This window comes from Rhineura floridana, chromosome 5 (genome assembly GCF_030035675.1).
Source record: "Rhineura floridana isolate rRhiFlo1 chromosome 5, rRhiFlo1.hap2, whole genome shotgun sequence".
NCBI classification, from domain to species: domain Eukaryota; kingdom Metazoa; phylum Chordata; class Lepidosauria; order Squamata; family Rhineuridae; genus Rhineura; species Rhineura floridana.
In genome coordinates, this window is record NC_084484.1 from 153,465,383 (window position 1) to 153,491,729 (window position 26,347).

Here is a 26,347-nt window from a genome sequence, read left to right on the forward strand (position 1 = left end):
TGGGCCTTGCAAGCATGCTTGTTTAAATGTTGCATTTTTATGTATGTAAGATGTTTTACAGGTGCATGTAAAAAACCTTAGGCAAGGTGATACCCTTGGAGCTTCCCCTGTAAAACATATTCCAGCTTCAAAGAGAAAGAACACCCAAGTCACAATAAAGAGTGATGCCGTACATATTTTGAAGAAGAAGTTCAGATGAAAACTGGTCTTGCAGAATTTTTGTAGTTTAAAAACAATCTGACAGGATCCAAACATTCTGCCCTCTGACTGCCTGAGAAAAGGGCACCAAGCAAAACTCGCTGCAGCTTTTATTTTAATCTACTTGCAAATTAAACTTTCTAAGAAAAATTGTTTTAAGGAACAGATGGTCCAGATTAATTTATGCAAAGAAAAACATATTGACAATTTTTATATAATTATTGTACAAAGCTGTATGACTTTTTACACTTTACATAAACATATTACAGGGAGTTTGAGGGTACAATGACCTTCACCATGCTTTAAGTTATTTTTGCAGGTAACAGTTCAAATCAATAAAAAATGGGCATGGAAAACTTCACATAACTCATGTGTACTTTTCCAAGAAACAAATTCCCAAACATCTTGTAACCTGACAAGGGAGCTCAAACAAAATTGGAAGTTATTTAAAAACAGTTTTTCAGAGAGTTCCAGCTACTTCAGCATCTGGACCCAATTGATAACCAACAGGCCAGTTCTATTGTTTGCATGTAAGCAAGAAATGTACAGCACTGATCTCTTCAGACTGTACACTGTATCTGTACACCAGATACACAATATGATTTTCAGTTAGTGGAATGTAGCAAATGCTGCTTGCAAGTCAAACACTGTTCCAATCCCCACAACAGAGTGTGGCAGAGTACAATACAATGATAAAACAGCTCTGTAATGTAGTTTAAGTCAACTACACATGAAGTGTAACACAATACCCACATCTTAGCATGCTCAAAAGAAGGCTATGTTATTTCTGGTATTCTTTATTAAAAATACTGCTGTACACATGAAAAGAATGAAAAACAGGTTTAAAAGGTAACACAGAGTGGGATCATGACATCAGAATGTAACATACTGGTGCTTTTTAGGGGAAGCTGTTCACATCTAAATGTTTAGATGGGCAAAGTGAAAAAAGACATTATGTACCCCCAACAAAAGTGTAGAGGGGAAAAAAAACCCAAACAATCAACCTAAAAACAGAAAATAAAATTTAAATGGAGTGACATCACATGATTTCAAAAGGTTGTCCTTTCTGTGCTTTCAACTGTAAATATAGGAAGGTCAGAATTGTTTCCGCATATGGAAAAAGTATGCCTTGAGACTTTAAAAAAAAATGCTGCTCTGTTTTAGGGGTTAGATACATAACTCTTCCTATGAATAGAACATGCTAGTTTCTGGACAGCCTTCTAAATGGAATTATATTGGAGTAGAAGGGCTCTCCCCAAAAAAACACCAAAGCAGAAAATTCTAAAACACAGACCAAATAAAACAAACAATACTCCACATTATTCTATGCATTACCCAACAGCAAGTATTTCCTGGATGTCATTTACTTATGGAAACATATTGGCTCCCTGCTCTCTCTCTCTCTCTTTCTCTTGTTTAAACTTCAAACCAAGTCCTGAGATTACTAGGGCTACAGCAATGGACACTTACAGCACGAGACAAGTTTGCAAAATGCAACTTGCCTTTTCAGAGGTGGTCTTGTTGGTACAGCAAGGACGAGACTTAAGCCCTGCATTTACCACCCTGCCTTTGCTTTCCCCAAAATATTGGTCCACAAAATAATCCATGAGAGGTTCCCAATTTCCGCAACTGAAGAGATGATCCCCTTTCATTTTCAAAGAAAATAGTGGGAAAAAGAAAAAAGCCTCAGCCCGCTTATAAATTAAGCATATTTCTTCTAGAATACAAGTACTACTTTTTTGTACAAAAGAATTACAATATGATTTTTCAAAAACATATAAAAGACAGCTGCTCTTCCTCATATGCATGAGCGAATGATAAAAGACTGGTTTGTGATATTCATAGCTCAAAGTCCCTGTTCCTTTTGACATTAAAAAAGAACCACAGTGTGACAACTGTTGTCTTCTGAATATTAAACATTATGCTCCATTTAAGTTTTTTTTCCAGATTAAACAACTGATTTTATTTAAGCTCACCAACTGATGCTACCCAATTGCAGGCTCTATCATTTCTCATTAAGAGATGTCATGGGTGCCCCTAGTCTTCCAAACCTTTGTTATGAAGAACACTGCTTTACGTGAGGCAAATCTAAAGGAGTGTTATCATTAAAGCTTATAAAACTGGATAGAATTATTAAAAATTCATCTGAAATTACAAATATTGAGAATTAATAAAACTGATGCCAGTAACTTCAGTTGCAAGTGCTTTGAGTCTGTTCTGGCACCTTTTGGAATGAATTTCCACATTTTCTTCATGGTGAACACCCAGTGCTATTAAAACATTCAGTGCTGGGGAAAGGAAGCAGATATATAGTCTTCACTACTACTTTAAGAAAGGAAAAAAATCCTACGTATTTGGCAGTCTTCAGTATCAAAGTGTAAGTGTTCTACTACAAATTCCCTTGAATACCCAAGCTTGCGGACAAATGCAGGTCCAATATCAGAAAGTTAATTGAGGGGAAAAATCCCAGACTTGAAGACTGAATATTCATGTGTTGAGTATTATCAAAAGTAATATTACTTTGGGCTAAGCAGTGACTGCAAAGGCACAGCAGACCTTCATTCCTCCAGAATCAGGCTATAAAACTTCAAAAGCTCTCGATGACCGACAACTGCTGTGTATAGTTAATCTTCTGAACAGTGTCTTTGTATCTGCATCCAGTGTAAAGTACCATAATAAAGCTGTGGTTCAAAGAACAGAATTTTATACAAAAAAAGGATACCATATGTAACTTAAAATGAATATATTCCCGAGTCCTCAGGCCAGCAACACAATTTCTTTTTAAAAATTCTATTAAAAATTGCATAAATGTGAATGCATCTGACTAGCAGGAAAATATACAAACAGGTATTTTATTTAAAAGGCGCTGGTTGTGTTTAGAGCAATATAGATATGCTCTTGAAGATACATATCTCAAAATGGTGCTGTTTTGCTTAGACCAAGCTTCAACCAAATAAAATAGGATTTTACATGTGACTTTTCTATGATACCCAACTTGATTTTTTTTTTAAATATGCATCTCCTGGTTTGGCTGGTTAACCTAACAGTGGGTTGCATAAGACAAAGTTTTACAGAAATTACAAGCTACACTGTAAATTTACAGAACACAATTTCTATGAAATTATTCACCTGGTCCTTTAGTATTCTGGAGTGCAAATAATATGAAAACAAATAAATCCGCAGTATATTCAGTGGCCCCTCCCAAAAAAAAAATCCCAGAAACGTCCTTGCAAAGAGATTCCCTTAGTAAGTATCCAATGTGGCAAAATATCAGAGATCAGAAAAGTCTTTAAAAAATTAAAATTAGTGCATATACGAGTGGAAAAAATAAAAGCAGGAACATCATACTCCTGATGTGTTCCTTATTTTAAAATAAATTCTTCACAGATAAAGCCTCCAATGGCAGCCAGATCTCAAGGGTAAGCAAAAACATTCTTCCCTTCAAGTAACAGTGTACCTGACTGAAGTGCAACATCTCCTGCTGTTTTGTTTCCAAAAATGTGAAATGAGATGACGACAATCAGCTGTAGTGCAATTTGCTATTAGTTATGTTCTTCAGCAACGTCCTGCATGCTTTCAGCAAGTACTACAACTGGCCGTTCGCGGCTGCAATCAGTTCTTGAAAAGTATTTTCAAAGCAGCGTTTTAGGTCACTATACGTTACCACAAGTACACTCTTCTCATCTCTGGAAATGAGGCTTATTTTTTCTGGCACGCCAGCATCTAGCTGAAATCAAAGTGCAGAAAACTTCATGTATATTCACATAATAGCATATATGCTCGATACCATATTCACAATAACAATTTTGGCTGGGATCTTGGGTTTGTTTCCACTGGCGGTACCATCCCAAGCAGAGCTCTACCCACATGAGGCTCCTGCCAGTGGAAGGGGCAGGCAAAGAGAACTCTTGCCAGCTTCCCCTGGTGCCTCCTTAAAATCTGCTCTAGAGGATTGGGGGACCCTCCAGACAAGCATGAGCAGGAAAGATCTTGAGGGTCACGGTGGATAGCTCAATGAAAACGTCAATGCAGTGTACAGCAGCTGTTAAAAATGCAAATTCCATGTTAGGGATCATTAAGAAAGGGATTGAAAATAAAACTGCCAATATTAGAATGCCATTATAGAAAACTATGGTGCAACTTCACTTGGAACAACATGAACGGTTTTGGTCACCTCACCTTAAAAAAGTATTGTAGAGCTGAAAAAGGTGCAGAAAAGGGCAACCAAAATGATCAAGGGGATGGAGCAACTCCCTTTTGAGGATGGGTTGTTGTTGTTGTTAATAATAATAACAATAATAACAACAACAACAACAACAACAACAATAATAATAATAGCTTGTATCTGAAGGTCTCCAATCAACTTACAACGCTGTTAAAAATACATCATTCCATAAAAACAGCCGCAACAACATTTGGGGCTTTTTAGTAAAGTAAAGTAAAGGTGGAGACATCATATATAAAATAATGCATAGTGGGGAGAAAATGGACATACAGAGATTTGTTTCTCCCTCTCATAATATTAGAACCTAGGGTTATCTGATGAAACTGAATGTTGAAAGATTTAGGACAAGACTGAAGAAAATACTTCTTCACACAGTGCATAGTTAAACTATGGAAGTTACTCCCATAAGAGGAAGTGATGGCCACCAGCTTGGATGGCTTTAGACATATTCATGGAGCATAAGACTATCAATTGCCACTAGTAACAATGGGTGTGGACTACCTCTAGTATCAGAAGCAGTATGCTTCTGAGTACGTTGTTGAGGAGTACAAGTGGGGAGAATATTGTTACAGTCATGTCCTCCTTGCAGGCTTCCCATAAACATCTGGTTGGCCACTGTGAGAACAGAGGTTTGTATTCAACTAGTTCCTATTCAGAGTAGACCCACTGAAATTACTGAACCTAAGTTAGTCATGTCTATTAACTTCAATGAGTCTACTCTGAGTAGACTAGCATAGAGTACCACCCAGAGTGCTGGCCTAGATGGGCCTTTGGTCTGAACCAACACAGTTCTTATGTTCTTATGAGAGGGGGACAAGGAGGAAATTGGTAAAAATTGACTCCCCATTGAACCAGAGGCATCCTCCACTGGATCTTTGTCCCATCCACGAACAGAAGGATCCCTTCTGTTTGCAGAAGCCTAGTTAGGATCCAAGCCAATTATAGGAACTTCAATAGCATTTTGGCATGCACAGTCCTTAGTTTCTTGTTAAGATATGCTTATCATGGAAATCTTACTATTTTTAAAATAAAAACACACAGGTCACTCAGGCACATCAAATATGGGAAAGATGAGAAGTTTCCAAATAATAAATTGCCAAGAAGGTGGGGCAAAACATTCAAAGCCGCACATCAGTTGTACGGAATATGAATCTTCAACACAATTCAAACATTTAATCAGGGATATTTAGTGGTCGTGTACCAACTCGGACTACACGAAAGATCACTCCGCTAAAAGAACTCTCAAGTCAAAATCCTTCAGCATGTTCTAAGTTTACACTTCCTTGGTGTAATAGTTTTCCATACCCAGGAATATATAACATGCAGGAACAGTTAAAAAAGCAAAGTATCACTCAGAAAGTACACCACTCAAGTAGCTTTAAGACAAGACTATACGGAAACGTATTGGCCTAGTCTTACTACATTAAGCATTTTCCTCCTTAAAATCTAAACTGGGTGAAGAGTTCACTATGCAACACCATATAATCAACTTCTGAATGTAACGTTGAGAGAAGTACAATTTTTAACTAGACACAGCATTTAAGTTTTAACTAAGTGTCTGTAACAGGGACCTGGTTCAGAAGCAATGCTAAACCAGTTTAGAATTATGGGAACAAGCTGGGCGATCTCTCAGCTCATGCTGTCCTTCCTCCCCTTCTCTCCCCTCCTCCAGTGCAGCCACAAGACTGGAAGCATTTGCTTTTAAGGTAACCACAGTTTGTTGTTACATATGACAAGGACAAGCTGGTAGGTCTAAATTAACAAAGAAAACACAAATATACAAATAACAAATCAGGGTCAGAAGCTATGGTTTGTTCCTGGCCCATTTCAATAAGCCATAGTTTACTTTAAGTTAACCACAGTTTGCCCTTGACCACAGTTAGTTTTAAAACAGAGGTGGATGCTTCCAATCTCAATGTGACCATGTTGGAGAAGGAGAGGGGAGCATGTAAGTTCAAAACTTGCAAAACTATGCTTTAATGTTATATATTTCTGAATCAGGTTAATGTTTCTCACATGTAGCCATCAGGGACTTTTGAAGCAGCCAATAAAGCACTCATTTGCACCACTGACATGTATGGCATTTAACAGTGCCCCTGTGGACAATCTCTGGCCTCATCTGCGCACACAGCAGAAGACCAATTTGAGAACCATATCTGCTTTAAGAGAACTTGCTTGCATCCCAATTCAAAACAGGAGGAGCAGGAAAGAGACAGACTTGTTACAGAATTCATCTGCAATAAATGTAAAATATAGTTGTTCTCATTTACCTTGTTAAGACAAGAGATGATGTGACTGAGGTCTATCCAGGGAGTACCCGCTTCTGTCACCTGATGAAAAAGATGATCTCTAAACAGCTTCAGGAGATATCTGTCTCCAGTTTCTGACCACGTTGGGTCCTTCTGAAATCTAATGTAAAACAGAACATCTGTGTTTCTTAATATGAGCAAAAGTACACAAACCTCTTAGGCTAAGCATTATCTAAAGCTGTTCCAGCTTTGTAGCAAATCACCCACCCATCCACATACAAACTGAAGAAAAAGAAAAGTGTGGCATACATCCCTCAGTGCATAGGGTTTAATTTTTTTAAAAAAACCTCTTCTTGGGGCCAAAAGCAGTCATGCTTGCTTAATAATTTAGTTGATTTTGAAAACCAGATTAATGAAGTTTTCACATGAACAAATCCATATTAGTTTTTAACACTCAGCAGAAACATTATATTGTTCTATCTTATGTTTGGTATCATTAGTCATTGTGGTCAGACTTACAGTGTCCAGGAGAATGCAATCTCTAAAAATATCAGTTACTGTTCCCAGTCTCCAGAGTAGGCCCTGCAGCAACTGTATGCACTTGGAGAATATTTGCTGCTGTTGGGAGAAAACACTGAAATACCTTCCCAAAAGTGCACTAATAGTTTGGAGTTTTAAAATTAAGTTTATAATCTTGCAATTTATGAAAAATTGCCTTGCACTAATCATTCTCTAGCTCCAGACAAGCATCAAACCAGGATGTTATTATCTAACTAGACAATGAGTGGTAAAGACATATCCACAAACAAGAAGGTTCTGGTGTGCTACAAAATTGACCAAAGTAACCTAGCTCATTTTTCAGAGGATCTATACTTTGCAAGTCCATCATCAAATGTGAACATTCAAGACTCTTTGTGGCTCCCCCTTATAAAACCTTGTAATGCAGAAAATGATGAACTCCTTACTCTGGCCTCTCATTGATTGTTCCCAATTTTGCAAGAAGCCGAAATAACCTTCCATTCTGAACCTCCTAAAAGACAAGAGAAAAACCTTTAACAATAACTGTTTATATCTTGTTCTACTGAAAGTATAAAGAGGGGTATACAGCACAATAAAAACATAAAGAGTTAGATCCAGACTAAATTATTTAAAACCAAGTCCAACTAAAATCAATGGGACTTAAATCATTACTGTCCCATTGGTTTCAATGAGACCTTAGTTCATCTAACTTAGTCTGACTCCAACATAATGTAATGTACAAACAGAACAATCAATTCTGCAAGCAACAACAGAGAATAAAAACAAACATTTAAAGACAAAACCTAAACAGCAGCAGCAAGGGTAAAAGTTGTTACATATTAAAATTGACTGCCATAAAACCAGGTTTTACACTTTATAATTGTGCCCCCCCCAGCAAAGAAAATTGTCTTCAATTTCAGTCAAAAGAGGCGCAAAGAGGTAGTCTGATTATTTTCACTTGGGAGAGCCTTTCTGAGTTTCTGCACCACCTGTCTTGCATGCTAGCTTGCCGAATCTCCCAAGATGCCTCCAAGAGCAAAACCTCTGGGACTGATCTTAATCCCTGGGGCAGCCTATGTGGGAGCAAGTAATCCAAAAGACAACCTGGTCCTAAATTTAAAGGTTAGAACCAGCACTCTTTATTTGCTTCTGAATTCAATCTGAAGCCAATGAAGCTGACAGAAAATTGGAGTTATCTGATCTGACCCTGTGAGTGCCTGACAAATGTCTGGCTGCCACATACTAGGGCAGTTTAACGTTCTGTACCATCTTTAAAGGCAGCCCCACAAAGGCTGCATTACAGTAAGCCAATATGGAGGCAACTGAAGCACTGATAATTGGGAAAAGTCTGCTTTCTCCACATTAGGCTGCTGCTGGCATATCAGCAAAAGCAGTTCTCTCTCTGTACAATAGTTGCACTGAGCCACCAGGCAACACAAAAGACACAAGACAGAGGCTTGGTGGGTGGCCGAGAAAGAGGGAACAGAGGCATGGGAGATGGAGATGCTGCCATGAGCAAAGCAAGGCTGGAAAAAAGAAAGGGCCTGATCCTGGGTGGGTCCCTCAGGGCTCAGCAGGCACGTCCCAGAAGCAGCAAGGCCAGGACTGCCCTCAGCAGCCAGTAACAGATGCAATGCAGGGAGAGGGGGGTTGGTGAGCCAGCCAGGCTCCGTGGCAGAAGACGAAGGATGCAGAAGAGTAGGTGGCCAGGGTTCTGGCTATCCTGAGAGCTGCTAGGAGGTGAAAATGAGCCCAGAGGGCAAGGAAGGGAGCCTAGCAAGAGCCACAAGATTCCGCTGCCTGTAGCAGCTGCCCTTGCTACTGAGGGAGTCGCAGGTTGCCACCATGTCAGGGGCCAGAGTGCATGCCCAGGAGAAGCAGGCCAGGGCAGCATACCTGAAAGCAGCCCTGAGCACTGCTGAGGAGAGCGAGGCTGCCAGGGAGCTGCAGGTACGCCTGGAGCAGGTGCACAGCCTGGCAGGGCGCAGCAGCTGCAAGGCAGCGCCTGAGAAGCTGGGGCGGTGCTGTTGCCTGTGGACAAGCCCTGGGGACCCCTTCATGCAAGTGGCGTGGACCTATGACCCAGACCCACTCTGCAGCTTAGTGGGGAAGAAATGGGCAGGTGAAAGCACTGGGGTTAAAAGGAGCATTTGGAGGAACGAGGGAGGAAGAAGGTGACTCTGGAAGGGGGAAGATATCTGAGACAGCTGAGACAGGGCTGCTAGAAGGTGGGGGGGATTTAGGATTAAAAGGAACTTCTTGAAGGAGGGGAGACAAAAGAGCTGTCTGCATTTATATGAAAGGCATATATGAAGAGGGGAGCCCATCTGCGCAATAGCAGAGAAGGCTGCTTAGAGTACAGCGGCAGCTAGGGTTAAGGGGGGGTTCCTTGAAGTGGGGGGGGGAGGCAAGAGTTGTCTGTGTGTGCATGCATGATACATATATGAAAGAAGGTTGTGGGTGATCTAGAAGGGTGACAGCTGGGAGAGAGGGCTGGTGGAAGTGGTCAAGGCGGCGGAGCTAGGAATTAAGGGAATGGGACGAGGGAGGAAGAACTGTCTGGTTGCATGATACCTGTTTGAAGAAGGTCCTGGCTAAGCTAGAAGGGGAGGAGCCATCTGTGCGATAACCAGGTGCAGCTGGTGGGGAGGGTTGACAAGCAGAACAAGCAAGGAGCACAGTTCCTCTACTAAGGTTTGTTTTTTTAAAAAAAAAATCCTAACTACTGAGAATCTAGGGAAGCTGAAAGATCAAGGAGTACCACCAAGCTATACACATTTGTTCCTTCAAGGAGAGTGCAATCCCATCCAGAAAAGTATCACACCTTGCTTGATAATCATTGCAGACAAAACTAGCCTTTTAAGTTGAGACCTTATCCCAGTCTATGTCTGTGTTGGGATTGCTTTTTAATATGCTTTTTAAAGTTTTTTTTAAAAAACAATATGGTTTTAACCTTTTTTTAAAAAATGTTTTTAAAGATGTTTTATTTTGGACAAGGTGCTTTCGACCTTAAAGCCAACCACTTGCTTACTCGACCCTTGCCCGTCGTGGCTCATTATGTGCTGCAAGGATAGACTGAGCAAGGGGATCAAGGCAGTGGTAAATACATCCCTGGAAGAGGGAGTAATACCATCAGCTCTCAAGGAGGCAGTAATAAAACCAATTCTAAAGAAGCCCTCCTTGGATCCCCAAGATTTGAACAACTTTCGCCCAGTCCTGAATCTACCATTTCTGGGCAAGGCGGTTGAGTGGGTGGTGGTGAAGCAGTTGCAAGTACACTTGGAGGAAGCCGATTATCTGGATCCATTTCAATCAGGCTTCAGGCCTGGACACGGGACTGAAACGGCCTTGGTCGCCTTGGTGGATGATATGCGGAGGACGCTGGACAGGGGCAAATGTACCTTCCTTGTCCTCCTGGATCTCTCAGCGGCTTTTGATACCGTTGACCACGGTATCCTTCTGGACCGCCTGAAGAGGCTAGGCATAGGGGGCACTGTATTGCAGTGGTTCCATTCCTTCCTCTCTGGTAGGTACCAGACAGTGGCGTTGGGCGATGAGGTTTCGGATCCTTGCCTCTCATTTGTGGGGTGCCACAGGGCGCCATCCTCTCCCCGATGCTGTTTAACATCTATATAAAGCCGCTGGCAGCTGTCACCAGTATGTGGATGACATGCAGCTCTATCTCTCATTTAAATCTTCACCGAGGTTGGCTGTAGAAACCCTATCCAAGTGCCTGGAGTCTGTGAGTGGCTGGATGGGAAGGAATAAGCTGAAGCTGAACCCTGACAAAACCGAGGTACTGTTTGTGGGAGACAAGGGAAGGTTGGGGGATGTTGACCTGGTGCTCAATGGGGTACAATTGCCCCTGAATGAGCAGGTCTGCAGCCTGGGGGTCATTCTTGACTCCCAACTGTCCATGGAGGCTCAGGTCTTGGCTGTGAGCCGGGCGGCACTGTATCAACTCCATCTGATACAGAGGCTGCACCCCTACCTTCCCAACCATCTGCTCCCATCTGTGGTACATGCCCCGGTCTCCTCTCGCCTAGACTAATGTAATGCGCTCTACGTGGGGTTACCCTTGAAAACGGTCCGGAAGCTGCAATTGGTACAGAATGCGGCAGCTCGCCTGATTAAGGGCAGCCACCAGCGAGATCACATTACTCCAGTGCTGAAGGAGTTGCACTGGTTACCAGTTGTTTTCTGAGCCCAATTCAAGGTGTTGGTTTTGACCTTTAAAACCCAGCATGGTTTCGGCCCAGTCTATCTGAAAGAGCGCATCCAGCATCATCAGCGATGCCGCTCAACAAGATCAGCCTCAAAAGACCTCTCCATCCCACCAGTTAAAACAGCTAGACTGGTGAGGACTAAGGAGAGGGCTTTTTCAATTGTGGCCCCCACTCTGTGGAATTCCCTCCCAAATGATCTCTGCCATGCCCCCTCTATGATGAGCTTCCGCTGGGCCTTGAAGATCTGGCTCTTCAGGCAGGCTTTTGGGGTGGGTTAGGTTTGTTTGAGATTTTTTTAATGCTCTAATGTAAATTGTATGTTTTTATGTTGTACGTTGCCCAGAGTGGCTGGATAACCAGCCAGATGGGAGACTAATAAATTTAATAAATAAATAAATAAATTTTAAAGTATGTTTTTATGACGTTTTAAAGTGTTTTTAGTGGTTTTGTTTGCTGCCCTGGGCTCCTGCTGGGAGGAAGGGTGGGATATAAATCAAATAATAAATAAATAAATAAAACTAGACTAGGGATATTTTAATGCTGCTTCCTCCTTCAGAAGACCAATGTATTTTCCAAGTAGCAGGTCTGCCCTCATTTTTTAGAAGGTTGTATTTAAAACTGGACACAGATTTCCTTCAAACCTCCATGATCTATTCTGAGCTGCAATAAGTTTTATTATTATTATTATTATAAGTACTACAGGGCAAGTTTTCCATCAACAGTTTAGCATGTTAATTGAGCTAACTCGCATCTCATCCCTGCCTTTCTAAAATGGAGAGTTGGAAGAACGTGTACCATCCCCCCTTATTTACCTCTAAACATGATTAACCAATGAGGCATAGGAATATGTATGGATCAAAGTGAAAGCATTTGTGTTTTTGTGAAATATGTGGCGATTCAGAAGCAGGAAACCCACTGCTCAGTCCCAGCAGGAATACATATATTGTTTAAACAGCCACGGGAGGGGGCACATACCTCACCACATGTCAAGATAGCAAATATTTATTTTGCTCCATATACAAACTTCAGAAACCCGACACCAACAGCAGCTTCTCAAAGAATATAAACAGATGCACAAGTGCTATCTTCACATATTTTCTGTACCAAAACAAGACTTATTATAAAGTATGTACTAGAAATGGATGACGTTTCTAGCTTTCCCCTTTATAAGCCACCCTGAGTGCCTTATTATAGGGTAGAAGGGCGGGATAGAAATATTTTAAATAAATAAAATACAAAAAGCATAATCAAGCCAGCTTAGCAGAGTCTTTCGGTTTTTCCCAATGACTTACCTTGAAAATCCTAAATCAACTATAAATATGTTAATAACCATTGACTTTGGTAAGTTAAGCATGCTTTACTTGATAGAACAGGGTAATTTACCTTTGCAAGGTCTTCTTCTATTACATCATTTCTCATTTGGGCAGCATCCAACTGAGTATAGAATCTTGCACCAATCATAGGCATGATATCATTTACACTGCGAAGCCTGTTTTGGTCAGTCAGCAAATACCTAACAAGACCGTATTTAAGAGTTAAAAACAAGGTTTCTAAAATTTGTTTCCTTTAAGAGATGTTCTATCAATGAAAGCTTATTTTGTTAATCTATAAAACAAAAAAAGGAACTTCATATACAGATTTACTCTTAACGGCACTGCTGTTGCTATGTGAATGATAGCACTGCTGCATTTTGACATGACGATACTACACTATGCTGATGCACTGCAAGGTAGTATTTCTTTTTTTATTTTATCCTGCTCTTCCTCCAAGAAGCTCAGGAAGCACATATTGTTTTCCCTTTTTACCCTCACAACAAATACATAAAAATAAATAATCCTGCAAAGCAGGTTAGGATGAGGTGGTCACCCAGTGAGCATCACGGCAGTGTGGGAATTTAAACCTGATATAACGCTGCTTTTACTATCTAGGTACAACACACAGGGAGCCAGCAACAATAGACATATGTTACACAGGTTTTGAAGAAAATAAAAATTTGTGGTTAAGGACAAGGGAATTTAAAAAAGTTAGTGCTAGATTCAGTACAAGTAAAAAAACTAGTTCAGCTACATAGTGTTCTTGATTTGGTGGGTGAATTAATTTTCTTCCTGTATCCCTCAACCAACCCCCACGCATGGTGATTCCTCTGTATCTAGAGAGCTATGAAGAATTCCTATCACATGGATGCTATGCTGATGCCAAAGTAATCATGTCTGAGCAGACCATGTACACACAGGTTTTCTGAGAAGCATCTCATGAACAACCACTTAAATTCAACAATTTGGTCAATCACTATCACATTTTAATCAAATTTATTTATTTATTTATTTTTATTATTTGATTTATATCCCACCCTTCCTCCCGCAGGAGCGCAAGTTTAAAGTAACTTGTTCATTTCAAAGTAACTTACAAAATAAGATTCTTCAAATCAGAGGAATAGTTGATTGTCACCAGTTCCATAGCTTTCTGTAAATTCTCTCTCTGAATTCCTGCCAAAGAATTGCAAGCCAAAGCCAACACAACCTTCCCAAGGGATATCAAGTCTGCTTGCTAAAGAAAAGTGAACAAGTAAATTTAACCAGGGTCAGCAATATAATGCAAGTTTTCTTAAGCACTTAAAAAAAGAAGATATTAATATTTTAGTTTAGACAAACTATTTTAATGTATTGCTTGAAGCAGAAAAGATATTATAAACCAGCAGGCACCCACTTCATAATGAAGGTTTATTTTAATAAATATTATGCCATATACCTAAGTTCAGTTCCAGTTGCAATTCTCTTCCTAACACAATTTCCATCTCTATGGGAAGATTTTCTTCTTACCAGTTTTCATACACTTTTGACAAGTATTATCTATCAGTTATAAAAGACTTGTAATACACCAAGGTTTATAATCTTCATCTGTTTTTCTTGCTAAATGCACAACAAATAACATTGCTGTACCCAGTGATCAACACCAATCCCTGTAAAGTAGTAGTTATTTGGCACTGGAACAGACTTCTGTGAAACACATTTTGTCCCTTACATTGGCTACAGGAGACTACATCATCATATAGTGTAGTTGTACAAACAGAAATAACATAAAATCATAATCTGATACATAATTCTATACTTAGTGGAATAAGTATCAAACAGAGGCATTACTTTGAAACCTATTTTGGTCAGTTACCAACGACAATTGTTAAGAGCTACTTTAAAAATAGGACTTCTGAAATACTTTTCCTTTAAAGACAGGCTTGATCAGTAAAAATGCATGCACATAACAGAGCTCTGCACTTTACAAAAATGAAATCTTTTAATACTATTTGCCTAATAAATATGGCTTGGATTCTAAGGTGGTGTTTTGCTCACACCCAGGGGAGGAGATTACTACCAACCTCCAACAGTGTATCCTTACATCATTCCCAATGATACCCCCCACCCTCAAGAGTGGATTTTCAAGGAGGGAGAGCTGCAGAGCAAAGGCGGCAGCAAAATGTCTCAAGACCATTCTCCAAAACTAAGTTAGGGTTGAAGCCCATGAACAAATGAAGTGATCTGCACATTCTGATGAGGGGATATGGCCCATGTGCTAAATACCTAAGTCTTCCCACACAACTAGTTTGTTATGAAATAAATACATGTAATTTATAGAATACACAGTACTTAAATTATTCAAGGGTGCATTCTAATCACAGGCATACCCTATTTCCCCTCAAAGGGTATTTCATATTTATGGCTAAGCCACCCAATGGTTCTGGTTATGTCCTCACCCCACCCCACCCACCATGGGAGTAACTCTTGTAGTCAAACCTCTCTATGATATAATACTGCAACAGAAATACACAGAGCTTAGAAAAATTAAAACAGCTGTTACATCTGCCATGTAATACTAATGTTTCAAGAGTGTGAAAGAAAGAGAACTGGGCATAGGTTTATAGTGGCATCAAATAAAAGTTTACAGTTGTGGATATTACCAGGCAATGCTATATTCCCAGCAGCCTCACCATTTTATATATGCACACACATATTCAGAAAGAACTCAAAAATCCCAGTTGAGGAACAGACAACTGGGGTGATTTTTAAGGCTGTATATTGGGTTGTAAAATATCTGCTAAAAGTCCAATGCTATTGAAAGGGTGTGTGTGAAAATCATCCACTGCTGTTAGTGCCACATTTCAATGTAAGCACACTTGAGACAGAACATGCAATACAACGTTCTTCATTCAAATATTCTAAGTTTCCTAAATGCAGTGTTCAGATGAGTTTCATATGCTAAATTTAATTATTTTTGTTAGGCTTCAATGCAATCGTAACCACTGAGGTACTAGCATACTCCCTTACTGTGCCTACATAAATTCACAGCATGACATCCTTTATGTAGACTTAAGTATTAGCAATCAATTAGTAGAATTGTGTATTGGATGGGCTAAGATTTTACTCCCGTCCTGCTACCACAACAGGGCTTAAAAACTCCAAAACTTGAAGTCAAGCTGCAAAATATACTTCCATAACCTTTCCCCTTCCCATTTCTCCTTCACGTATTTTGTATCCAATTCTTACCTCCATGTATTTTTTTTCCTTTTGTCGTATTCTTTTATTTCCCCCCTCAATTGCAATGTTTCTTCCCGCTTTTCAATTCTGGTTTTCTCCTCTGATTCTATCTATGGTTCTGTTTATGTCCATTTACTGTGTGACAGTCTCTATTCATGTGGCTGAAACAGACTATGAAAAATAGACTGCAAGAAACAATGCATTCTTTTCTCATGGCCCTCTTAGTTCATGCCTAACTTCTGCCCTTTCCTAACAAAATGTACAATGGGATGTAGTACAATGGGATCACGTTGGAGAAACAAAAGACTCTTTAAGAGTGCGTATGTGTGATGCCTACATCCAGTTAAAATGAGCAACATGAACGTCAAAATCTCAATGTTATCGTATAGCCAAATATCTGTAGTAACAATAGCATATAATACTGATAATGTGTTATCCCAACAGGTAGTTACATTTTTAAGCCTTGAATTCTCTCAAGAGAAAACCCAGTGATTTGTGGATCTCATAATTCAAGAAGTGTCTACTACATGGCAGAATGATAAAGAAGTCAAGGAACCCCATTCAAGCTGCCATAAAATTTATCATTATCTTGTTCAACTACTATTCACACTGCTCTAATCTGAAAATGGGGAAGCTAGCTATGTCCAAACTGTAGTCCTGGAAGCATAACCTCTTAAGTGGAACTGGCACAGAAGAGACAATATGACATTTTAAGCTATCACGTGCTGCATTTCTGGGTCATATCAGAACTGGAGAAAAGTTGAATCAAGTCAGAATAAGCTGAAGTCTCACATATGTTCAATTTTAATATATTCTAATTTATTGCATTTTATTTTAACTTTGTTTTTATAAACTACCCTAGAAATATTGTTGAAGAGCAATATAAAACTTTTAAATAATAAAATTAATAAATCACATCCCAGAATTCTGTGACGTTCCTGTGGTACATAGGTAACATCAGTCTTCACAAATAGAGCAGCCCCACCAACTCTTGACAGGAAAGTGAGAGCACTTTTGCGATACATGAGCACAAGAGATTGCCTCCAGAGGATTTATTGGTACATTTATTTTAACTAGGCTAAGTTCCTAGCTGATCTGTTAGATCAATCACTTCTGACGCCAACATCTACCCTTATTTTCACTCTACCATCAAAAATATCAGTTGCTATCTAAGACAACTGAGATCAAAGCACTGTTTACACACCAGTTATAAAAAGCTTCTCACAGTTTGGCAACTTTTTACCTATAATAGTTTTCAATGTGCTAAAAAGGATAGTTCTCTGTTGCAGTCTCTTAACTCCCCGTGCTGGTAGAGCTAAGAATGTTGCAGACACACAATGCTCTCATTCCTGTGGAAAGATGATGGAACAGGTCTCTCCTACAGAGTCTTCCTAAACCAAAAAGAACCTCCTCCATGGAAGCTACTTAAAATACAACCCACTTAGCACTAATGCCACATAAGCACCAGTAATTTAAACAGGGATTAGGGTGGGAAATCTATGACATGAATGGAGGCTTGCAGTGGCAATGCTGGGCAGGTTGTTTCAACAGTTCATACAATATGAAATCTGAAATGCCTGAAGCCACATTCAACAATCTACAGAAAAAAATTGGACCTGCAAGTAATGGTGAAATGTATCATTCAATCTCTAAGGGAAGTGCCCCTTTGCAGACCACTTTGGTGGGGGGGGGGGGGCGGAGGAGAGAAGAAATGTTTTTCTGTCTCACCCTAAGGTCTTTGATTGCCAAGTAATTTGAGATGGCTCAGTTTGGGGTTGAATGCCAGCCCTGAATCTGAGCATTTAAACGGTTATTTAATAGATTGGAATGGGGGGAGGGAAGAGGGATTATGGAGAATAGGAAATATGTCTTTTATTATTTATATATTTATTTATTTATTAAACTTGTATACCGCCCCATAGCCGAAGCTCTCTGGGCGGTTTACAACAACTAAAAACAAATACAATTTAAAATACATCTTTTAAAAACAATTTAAAACACAATTTAAAAATTTAAAACAATATAGAACACATGCTAAAATGCCTGGGAGAAGAGGAAAGTCTTGACCTGGCGCCGAAAAGATAACAGTGTTGGCACCAGGTGCACCTCGTCAGGGAGATCATTCCATAATTTGGGGGCCACCACTGAGAAGGCCCTCTCCCTTGTTGCCATTCTCTGAGCTTCCCTCGGAGTAGGCACTTGGAGGAGGGCCTTAGATGTTGAGCATAGTGTACGGGTGGGTTCGTATCTGGAGAGGCGTTCCATCAGGTATTGTGGTCCCAAGCCGTGTAAGGCTTTATAGGTCAATACCAGCACCTTGAATCAAGCTCGGAAACATAAAGGCAGCCAGTGCAAGCGGGCCAGGATCGGTTTTATATGTTCAGACCGTCTGGTCCCTGTTACCAATCTGGCCGCTGCATTTTGCACAAGCTGCAGTTTCCGAACCGTCTTCAAAGGCAGGCCCATGTAGAGTGCATTGCAGTAATCTAATTTAGAGGTTACCAGAGCATGGAAAACTGAAGCCAGGTTATCCCTGTCCAGATAGGGACGTAGTTGGGCCACCAACCAAAGTTGGTAGAAGGCACTCCGTGCCACCGAGGCTACCTGAGCCTCAAGTGACAGAGATGGTTCTAGGAGAACCCCCAAGCTACGAACCTGCTCTTTCAAGGGGAGCGCAACCCATTAAGGACAGGTTGGACATCCACCATCCGGTCAGAAGAACCACCCACTAGCAGCATCTCAGTCCTGTCTGCATTGAGCCTCAGTTTATTAGCCCTCATCCAGTCCATTGTCGCAGCCAGGCACCGGTTCAGCACATTGACAGCCTCACCTGAAGAAGATGAAAAGGAGAAATAGAGCTGCGTGTCATCAGCATACTGATGGCAATGCACTCAAAAGCTCCAGATGACTGCACCCAACGGCTTCATGTAGATGTTGAACAGCATGGGGGACAGAACTGACCCCTGCGGAACCCCATACTGGAGAGTCCAGGGTGCCGAGCAATGTTCCCCAAGCACCACTTTCTGGAGGCGACCTGCCAACTAGGAGCAGAATCACTGCAATGCAGTACCTCCTACTCCCAACTCAGCCAGTCTCCCCAGAAGGATACCGTGGTCAATGGTATCGAAAGCCGCTGAGAGATCAAGGAGAATCAACGGAGTCACATTCCTCGTCTCTCTCCCGACAAAGGTCATCATACAGGGCGACCAAGGCTGTTTCTGTGCCAAAACCAGGCCTGAAACCCGACTGAAATGGATCCAGCTAATCGGTCTCATCCAAGAGTGTCTGGAGCTGGCCCGCAACCACTCGTTCAAGGACCTTGCCCAGAAATGGAACATTTGCTACCGGCCTATAGTTATTACAATTTTCTGGGTCCAGGGAGGGTTTCTTCAGGAGTGGTCTCACTACCGCTTCTTTCAGGCAGCCAGGGACCACCCCCTCTCGCAGAGAGGCATTAATCACCTCCCTGGCCCAGCCGGCTGTTCCATCCCTGCTAGCTTTTATTAGCCAAGTTTCTTCCTCCTGAAACATCTTTGCATAGTACAAGTTGGGGAACATTTTAACCATAAGATACACATTCCCCCAACCCAACATTATTCCCCTTTTAGTACTGACTATAAGCTATTAGGGATGTGAACAGGCCAATTCATTCTTCTCCACCCCCCTCACCATCCAGTTTCCTTTTCCCCCCACTCTGCTTCAGCTGAAACTTCAACCTTCTGTATATCCTAGAAGGATATAGGTCAGACAATTAAAAATATTTTAGAATATATATGCATTTGTAATGCAAAAGTATATTCTTCTGTGTACCTAGGAAGTCTCCTGAGCAGGGAGAAAAGACTTTATTTTGGGGGGCAGCCCCAACTGACTTCAAAATTAACAGGTCCTTAGTGACCCAGGTATGTTATTAAGAAAGAATTATCCAGGACAGAGACTGTGAGTTAAAGAGGACTGAATTCAATCATTTAAACAATTGAAAATTAATCAATTACTTTTAGATTCAAGAGAACAAGTGGCAGGAACAAGGTTACAACCAAAATAGTAACTCCTGACCAAATTTCTCCCACAAACATGTGAGTCCAAAGGTTCAACACTACTTTCATGCAATTTTTTTTAATGCCGGGCACACCAGTTTTTCTGGATGCACTGTTCTATCCAATTATCATGCAGACTTCTGCAAAGTCGTTTACACGCCTGGTAGCTATTCAATGCTAGCAATGTCTTCCGCTAAACACTACTTGATGTTTTGTTTTTTTTACTGGCTACAGGGAGACTACAGCATTCATAAAGACAAATTCAGGAGTATATTTATGTGGATGTTTTAATGCAGGTGAAGAGCTGAAGTGAGTTTGAGTCATTCAAAATTTAAGATTTTTTTTAAAAAAATCAGTTTGATAAAAAGTTGCACTTTGGTTTCAAGTGTCAAGCTTTAAAACAATGAATTAGCTTTTCAAATGCAGTACTTCACAGAAATAATTGCCCCAATTTCTCTAAATTCCTAAGTCAATATCATAAAGTATGTATTCCTACCTATACACACCCCTCTTGCTTGTCTGCCAACAGGTGGAGAGAACTCTTTCCAGATAAAGGGGTGAACATGCAGTGCTGCTATAAAGCATAATACATATATTGTTAGTTTCCAACTATGGGCTGGACTATGGTGTCTCTCCTCTAGTGCAAAGGGAAGAACAATGAAAAAATTAACTTTTTGTGGCAAACTTGCATGCTCTCCATTCCATCTGGAAGTGGTTAGTGAGACTATTGGTGAAAAAGATAAGGTGTTTCTTTATTCCTACCAACATTAGCTGTGTCAGCTAGATCGCCTCCCAAATTAGTTGTTGATCCTGAAGAGGGTTTTGGAGAGTGTGAGTCATTTCTTTTATTTATGCACAATGTTACCAAATTTAACATCATTTGTTCCAAGCTATTCCTTGTTACCCTTCTCCCTCGCTGCTGTCTTCCACACTGTCTATTTTAAGTTGTAAGTTCCTTGTGGGCAGGGACCTGTCTCCTCTTTGCTTTTAAAACTTTGCAAAGCACTGGTGATGCTGTATAACTTGTAACAGCAACAAACAGAGGGGTCCTTGCCTATATGCAAAGTAGAATATTTTATGTTTTAATGCAACCAACAAACATTGCTTCTTTGAAAAGTTCATCCAGTAGCAATTCTCAAACGAAGCAAATACACAGAAAAAAGAACAGCCTTCTCATGTCAAAACCAAATGGTTTTAAAGAAAAAAGAAAAGAAAAATAAATACAATCACTGATGAATACTCACTAACCAAATAAGGTAAAGTAGAAGGGACAATATTGTGATCTTACCTGATATTGGGCCATGAGAGCTAGGGGATTGTTTTGGCTGTTATCAAATGTTAACACATCAAAGACTCCAACGCAGTTCACTCGCAACCTTGAAGATAGAAGCATTATAGGAAAAGAGAAGTTTAAAACTCCTAGGTTTTCTTGTTAAGACTTGCTGTGTAACTTCTATAGCTACATCAAAAAAGTTCTGTTAAACTGATATTTATGGCAAACGCTTATCAATCTGTGAGTGTATTCAGTGTGAGGGTGTATTAGCTCTGTGTGTCCCTTGAACTGGGGTGACTGGGGGAAGGTTCTCTATGTACACAGGCCTCACTTGTCATTAACAATGTAATGATAAAATATTTATTTATAAAAAATATTTGTGCACTGCGATTCATACCAAAAATCAAAGCTGTTTACAACAATCACGCACAACAAAACTATGTAAAAATTAAAGTTAGAAATCATTTATTAACTATTGCAGAAATACATCTTCTCAACTGCTTGCACAAGCCTGGCAGCACAGAAGTTTTCAGCAGGCATTTAAAAGTCAGAACAAAAGGCGCCTGCTAGCATCATCTTGTTTGGCTTGTTCATGTTACCTTGTTTTGCCAGTTACCAGAATCTTTGTGGGGTCCATTACCCGACAGGCCAATCCTGCCGTATGAATGGTCCGCAATGCGGAGCTCAGCTGCACAATATAGGCCCAAATCAGGGATTCTGGCAACAACCCAGCATGCTGCCGAGGCAGAGGTCCATCATGCTGACCTATCAAAGGAATGTGAGAACAAATGAAATCTACAACTTCGAGCTTTGTAAGACTTTGGTTAATGAATGCAATATTTTTTAAAAATGCTAGTTAATTCACTTTATTTCAAAGCCATATTAAACTGGCAAGAACAACCCACCCAACCCAATTGCCACGATTGTAGCTTCATTTTACTTTTAAATGGACTGATCTTTTAAAACTAAGATATACTGTGTAAAGATGGTATTTTATTGAGCAGCTGCAATCTGTTATGGTACCATAATTAATTTATGGAACTGGCTGCCATAAGATGCTGCAATGTCTACTGGCTTAAATAGTAAATGAATGGCTATTACCAAAGATAGCTAAACAGATTTCCATGTTTTGAGGCAATATGCTGGATGGCACGAACAGGGCAGAATTATTGGCTTCATGCTGGCCTACCAGAAGCTTCTCTGTTTATATACTATGCACAACTGGACTAGATGGGCCATTGGTTTGACACTGGGCAGGGCTTTTCTTATGTACCAAGAAAGCAACAAAAAAATGATAACATGCACTCACAAATCACTTAGTCATACTATACCAGAAGCAATGTTGCTTCCGCATTTCCATTTAAAAACAAAAATGGAGTCAAAGTTAATCAACCCTAATCCCACAGCATACTTAACACACACTCAAATACATAGGATAATTCCCAAGTGAAACACAAAATCAGGAGAGTCATATTTGGAATATTGCACATTTTTCTTCCTAAGATTTTGTTTCATGATTGAAGTTTGACCATAACCATTTTCAATTAATCAAGCTATTCAGTTAGAAAACAATATATTTTGGGCAATATATTACAACTATTATTATATTTCAAGAACTCATCATGTTTTTTAAAGATATAGCATAGCAGAGTTCTGAAGAGGCCTGATGTTTGGGTGCATTTGCAGCAACAAAACAATGAATAATTAAGCCAATTACTCACAAAGTAGATCTGAATTGTGGTTCAGAGGCTCATATTATGCACATCACCCTCAAGAGGAATTCCATTTGAAGGATCACCTCCCACAGATAGCTCTTTAGACTGCCAAGTTTAAAAAGCAGCTTTGGTGTTTGATGCAAGAGCAGTTTAACTACTTTACAGTGCAAAAGTACTATTCACCATGACCACCATAACCACTACCACTTTATGCAACTTACAGCAAACATCCAAAGTGCATTTTTAATTATATGGGAGTTTTTTAAAAGTTCATCATGCTCAAGGATCTTCAAACAAATATAACCTAACCAACTTCAATGGGTCACAGAGATGTGCATACACGTGCCTCTGCAGGCCGTTTGAAAATAGCATTTCCTGAATCAACATTCAACTTTTAGTGAGACAAAAGTGAAATACAAGCTGTTTTAAAGATCTTTATACCTTGAGTAACTATAAAACAGCAACTTACAAATCACATGCTACTTCCTTCAATCTGCAAGGCACTTATGGGAAATTGGTTTAGTTTGTAGTAGGAAATCAAAAGTACATCTACAGATTGGTCCAAAAAATTGGTATTATTTTACTTTCAGTAAATGTGAGAACATAAGAAATGTTTGTTTTCATTTCTGCTTTTCTCCCCCTTCGCCCACTCTTTAGTGGTTGGGTTTTTGTTCCGGTTTGAAGATAAGCAACTTCCTGTTCAAATCAACAAGGGCTGGCACATTCAAGGGACACTAAAACTATGTTAACTGGGGCACCCCTCCTCCTCTAATTCACAGGTGTTCAGTACAGAAATAAACGCAACTTGTTATGCTTTGATTCATCTGTCAAAAAACTTTATTATACCACATCCTAGACAATAAAATTCTGGAATGAGTTAGCAAATGACAAGGCAAAAAAAAAGAAAGAAAAAGCCTAACCACACTGTGACAGCAGAACACAACATGTAAAAAACCCATGTGACCACAATTCTCTTCTTTCAACTGTCAAATACTAGTTTTACCAACAAAAGACAAATGTGTTTAAAGCTACGCACAACATGTAAAGATCTTTAAAACCAGGATACCCTGTCTTGATACAAAGCCTTATGTTGTATAATGTAAGTTATAGAACATAAGCAAATTATAACACCTTGTTTTTACAAATATTTTTCAAATCCATTTATATAAGCTTTGCCCTTTGTTGTACAAATAGCCCTTTAAAAAATCACTCATGTTTCATCATTACAAATGTCATCAATAATGGCATTTAATCATTTAAAGGATTCATCTGATACCTCACAACCCCCACATTCCACTCTTTTATATTTTTATAATGTCTATAAAGTGTGTATCTCTCTCTCTCTCTCTCTGTATATCTATATAGAGATATATAGATGTATCCCACACACAAACTGTGCAGAATCTAGCCTAGTATGCACTTGTTCACTTCTGACTTATTCAGAGGCAAGTTTCTTTCAGAAGAATGATCCATAGTAAAAAACAGAGAAAAGAAATGGTGGCACAGGTACTCAATCAGGATGGCAAAATGATAACAGATGACAAAGAAAAGGCAGAAGTGCTCAATTCCTACTTTGGCTCAATCGTCTCCCAAAAAAGGGTCTGTAACCCTCCCCAAAACATGAAGCAGAAGGGGCAAGATTGGACCTTGAGATTGATAGACAAATGGTCAAGGAATACCTAATCACTTTGAATGAGTTTAAATCTCCAGGGCCCGATAAACTGCATCCTAGAGTATTGAAGGAACTGGCTGAAGAACTCTCAGAACCACTGTCTATTATCTTTGCGAAATCATGGAGGACCAGTGAAGTGCCGGATGACTGGAGGAGAGCTAATGTTGTCCCTATCTTCAAAAAGGGCAAAAAGGAAGAACCTGGGAACTATAGACCAGTCAGCCTAACATCAATCCCTGGAAAAACTCTGGAGCAGATTATAAAGCAGTCAATCTGTAAGCACCTTGAAAGCAATGCAGTGATTATTAGGAGCCACCCTTGTAGACTGTGGGAATGATGTGGACATAATATATCTCCACTTCAACAAAGATTTTGACAAAGTGCCCCATGATATTCTGATTAGCAAGCTAGCTAAATGGGGGCTGGATGAAACAACTATCAGATGGATCCACAGTTGGCTCCAGAATCGTACTCAAAGACTGCTTATCAATGGTTCATTCTCAAACTGGGCGGAAGTAACAAGTGGGGTAGGTACCACAGGGCTCGGTCCTGGGCCCAGTGCTCTTTAACATTTTTATTAATGACTTGGATGAGGAGGTACAAAGCACGCTTATCAAATTTGCAGAAGATACAAAATTGGGAGGCACAGCTAATATCGAGGAAGATAGAAACAAAATTCAAAAGGACCTTGATAGGCTGGAGCATTGGGCTGAAAACAGAGTGAAATTCAACAGGGATAAATGCAAAGTTCTACACTTAGAAAAGAGAAACCAAATGCACACTTATGAGATGGGGGATACTTGGCTTAGTAATACGACATGTGAGAAGGATCTTGGAATTGTCGTTGATCACAAGCTAAATATGACCCAACAGTGCAATGTAGCTGCAAAAAAGGCAAAAGCTATATTAGGCTGCATTAACAGCAGTATAGTTTCCAAATCATGTGAAGTATTAGTTCCCCTCTATTCAGCAATGGTTAGGTCTCATCTTGAGTGCTGTGTCCAGTTCTAGTCTCTGCACTTCAAGAAGGATGCAGACAAACTGGAACAGGTTCAGAGGAGGGCAACGAGGATGATCAGGGGACTGGAAACAAAGCCCTATGAGAAGAGACTGAAAGAACTGGGCATGTTTAGCCTGGAGAAGAGAAGACTGAGGGGAGACATGATAACACTCTTCAAGTACACGAAAGGTTGTCACATAGAGGAGGGCTGGGATCTCTTCTCGATCGTCCCAGAGTGCAGGACATGGAATAATGGGCTCAAGTTGCAGGAAGCCAGGTTTCGACTGGAGATCAGGAAAAACACCCTGTTAGAGCCATACGACAATGGAACCAATTACCTAGAGAGGTAGTGGGCTCTCCGACACTGGAGGCATTCAAGGGGCAGCTGGACAGTCATCTGTCGGGAATGCTTTGATTTGGATTCCTGCATTGAGCAGTGGGTTGGACTTGGTGGCCTTATAGGCCCCTTCCAACTCTACTATTCTATGATCCTACATCTCTCAATTTCTTCCAAATGTATTGAATGCAGACATGCTACCCCATAGTCCTATAATACAAAAATGAGAGACTAGACACACACACAGACATAACTGTAGTCTCAAACACTTTCAGCATGGAATAGAGACGTACATTTAGGGCAGTATCCAATGCACTTGTTCCATTAGCAAAAGGATTACCGCTTCTGCAATGGAACTGCCCCCACTCTC

At 40.1% G+C, this 26,347-nt stretch overlaps 1 protein-coding gene across 3 annotated transcripts in view; it reads right to left on the reverse strand.

Annotated features, from left to right (window-relative positions):
- Positions 1 to 2,256: 2,256 nt before the first annotated feature.
- Positions 2,257 to 26,347, reverse strand: part of PAN3 (poly(A) specific ribonuclease subunit PAN3) — a 79,759-nt gene continuing 55,668 nt past the window's right edge. For all 3 annotated transcript variants that reach the window (XM_061628499.1, XM_061628498.1, XM_061628497.1), the window contains 7 exons: positions 21,853 to 22,018; positions 21,269 to 21,356; positions 13,825 to 13,964; positions 12,801 to 12,930; positions 7,638 to 7,702; positions 6,694 to 6,832; positions 2,257 to 3,925 (listed from right to left, as the gene is read on the reverse strand). In XM_061628499.1, coding sequence (XP_061484483.1) covers positions 3,785 to 3,925; positions 6,694 to 6,832; positions 7,638 to 7,702; positions 12,801 to 12,930; positions 13,825 to 13,964; positions 21,269 to 21,356; positions 21,853 to 22,018 — 869 coding nt within the window. In that variant the 3' untranslated portion in view covers positions 2,257 to 3,784. The remainder of the gene's footprint in view (positions 3,926 to 6,693; positions 6,833 to 7,637; positions 7,703 to 12,800; positions 12,931 to 13,824; positions 13,965 to 21,268; positions 21,357 to 21,852; positions 22,019 to 26,347) is intronic.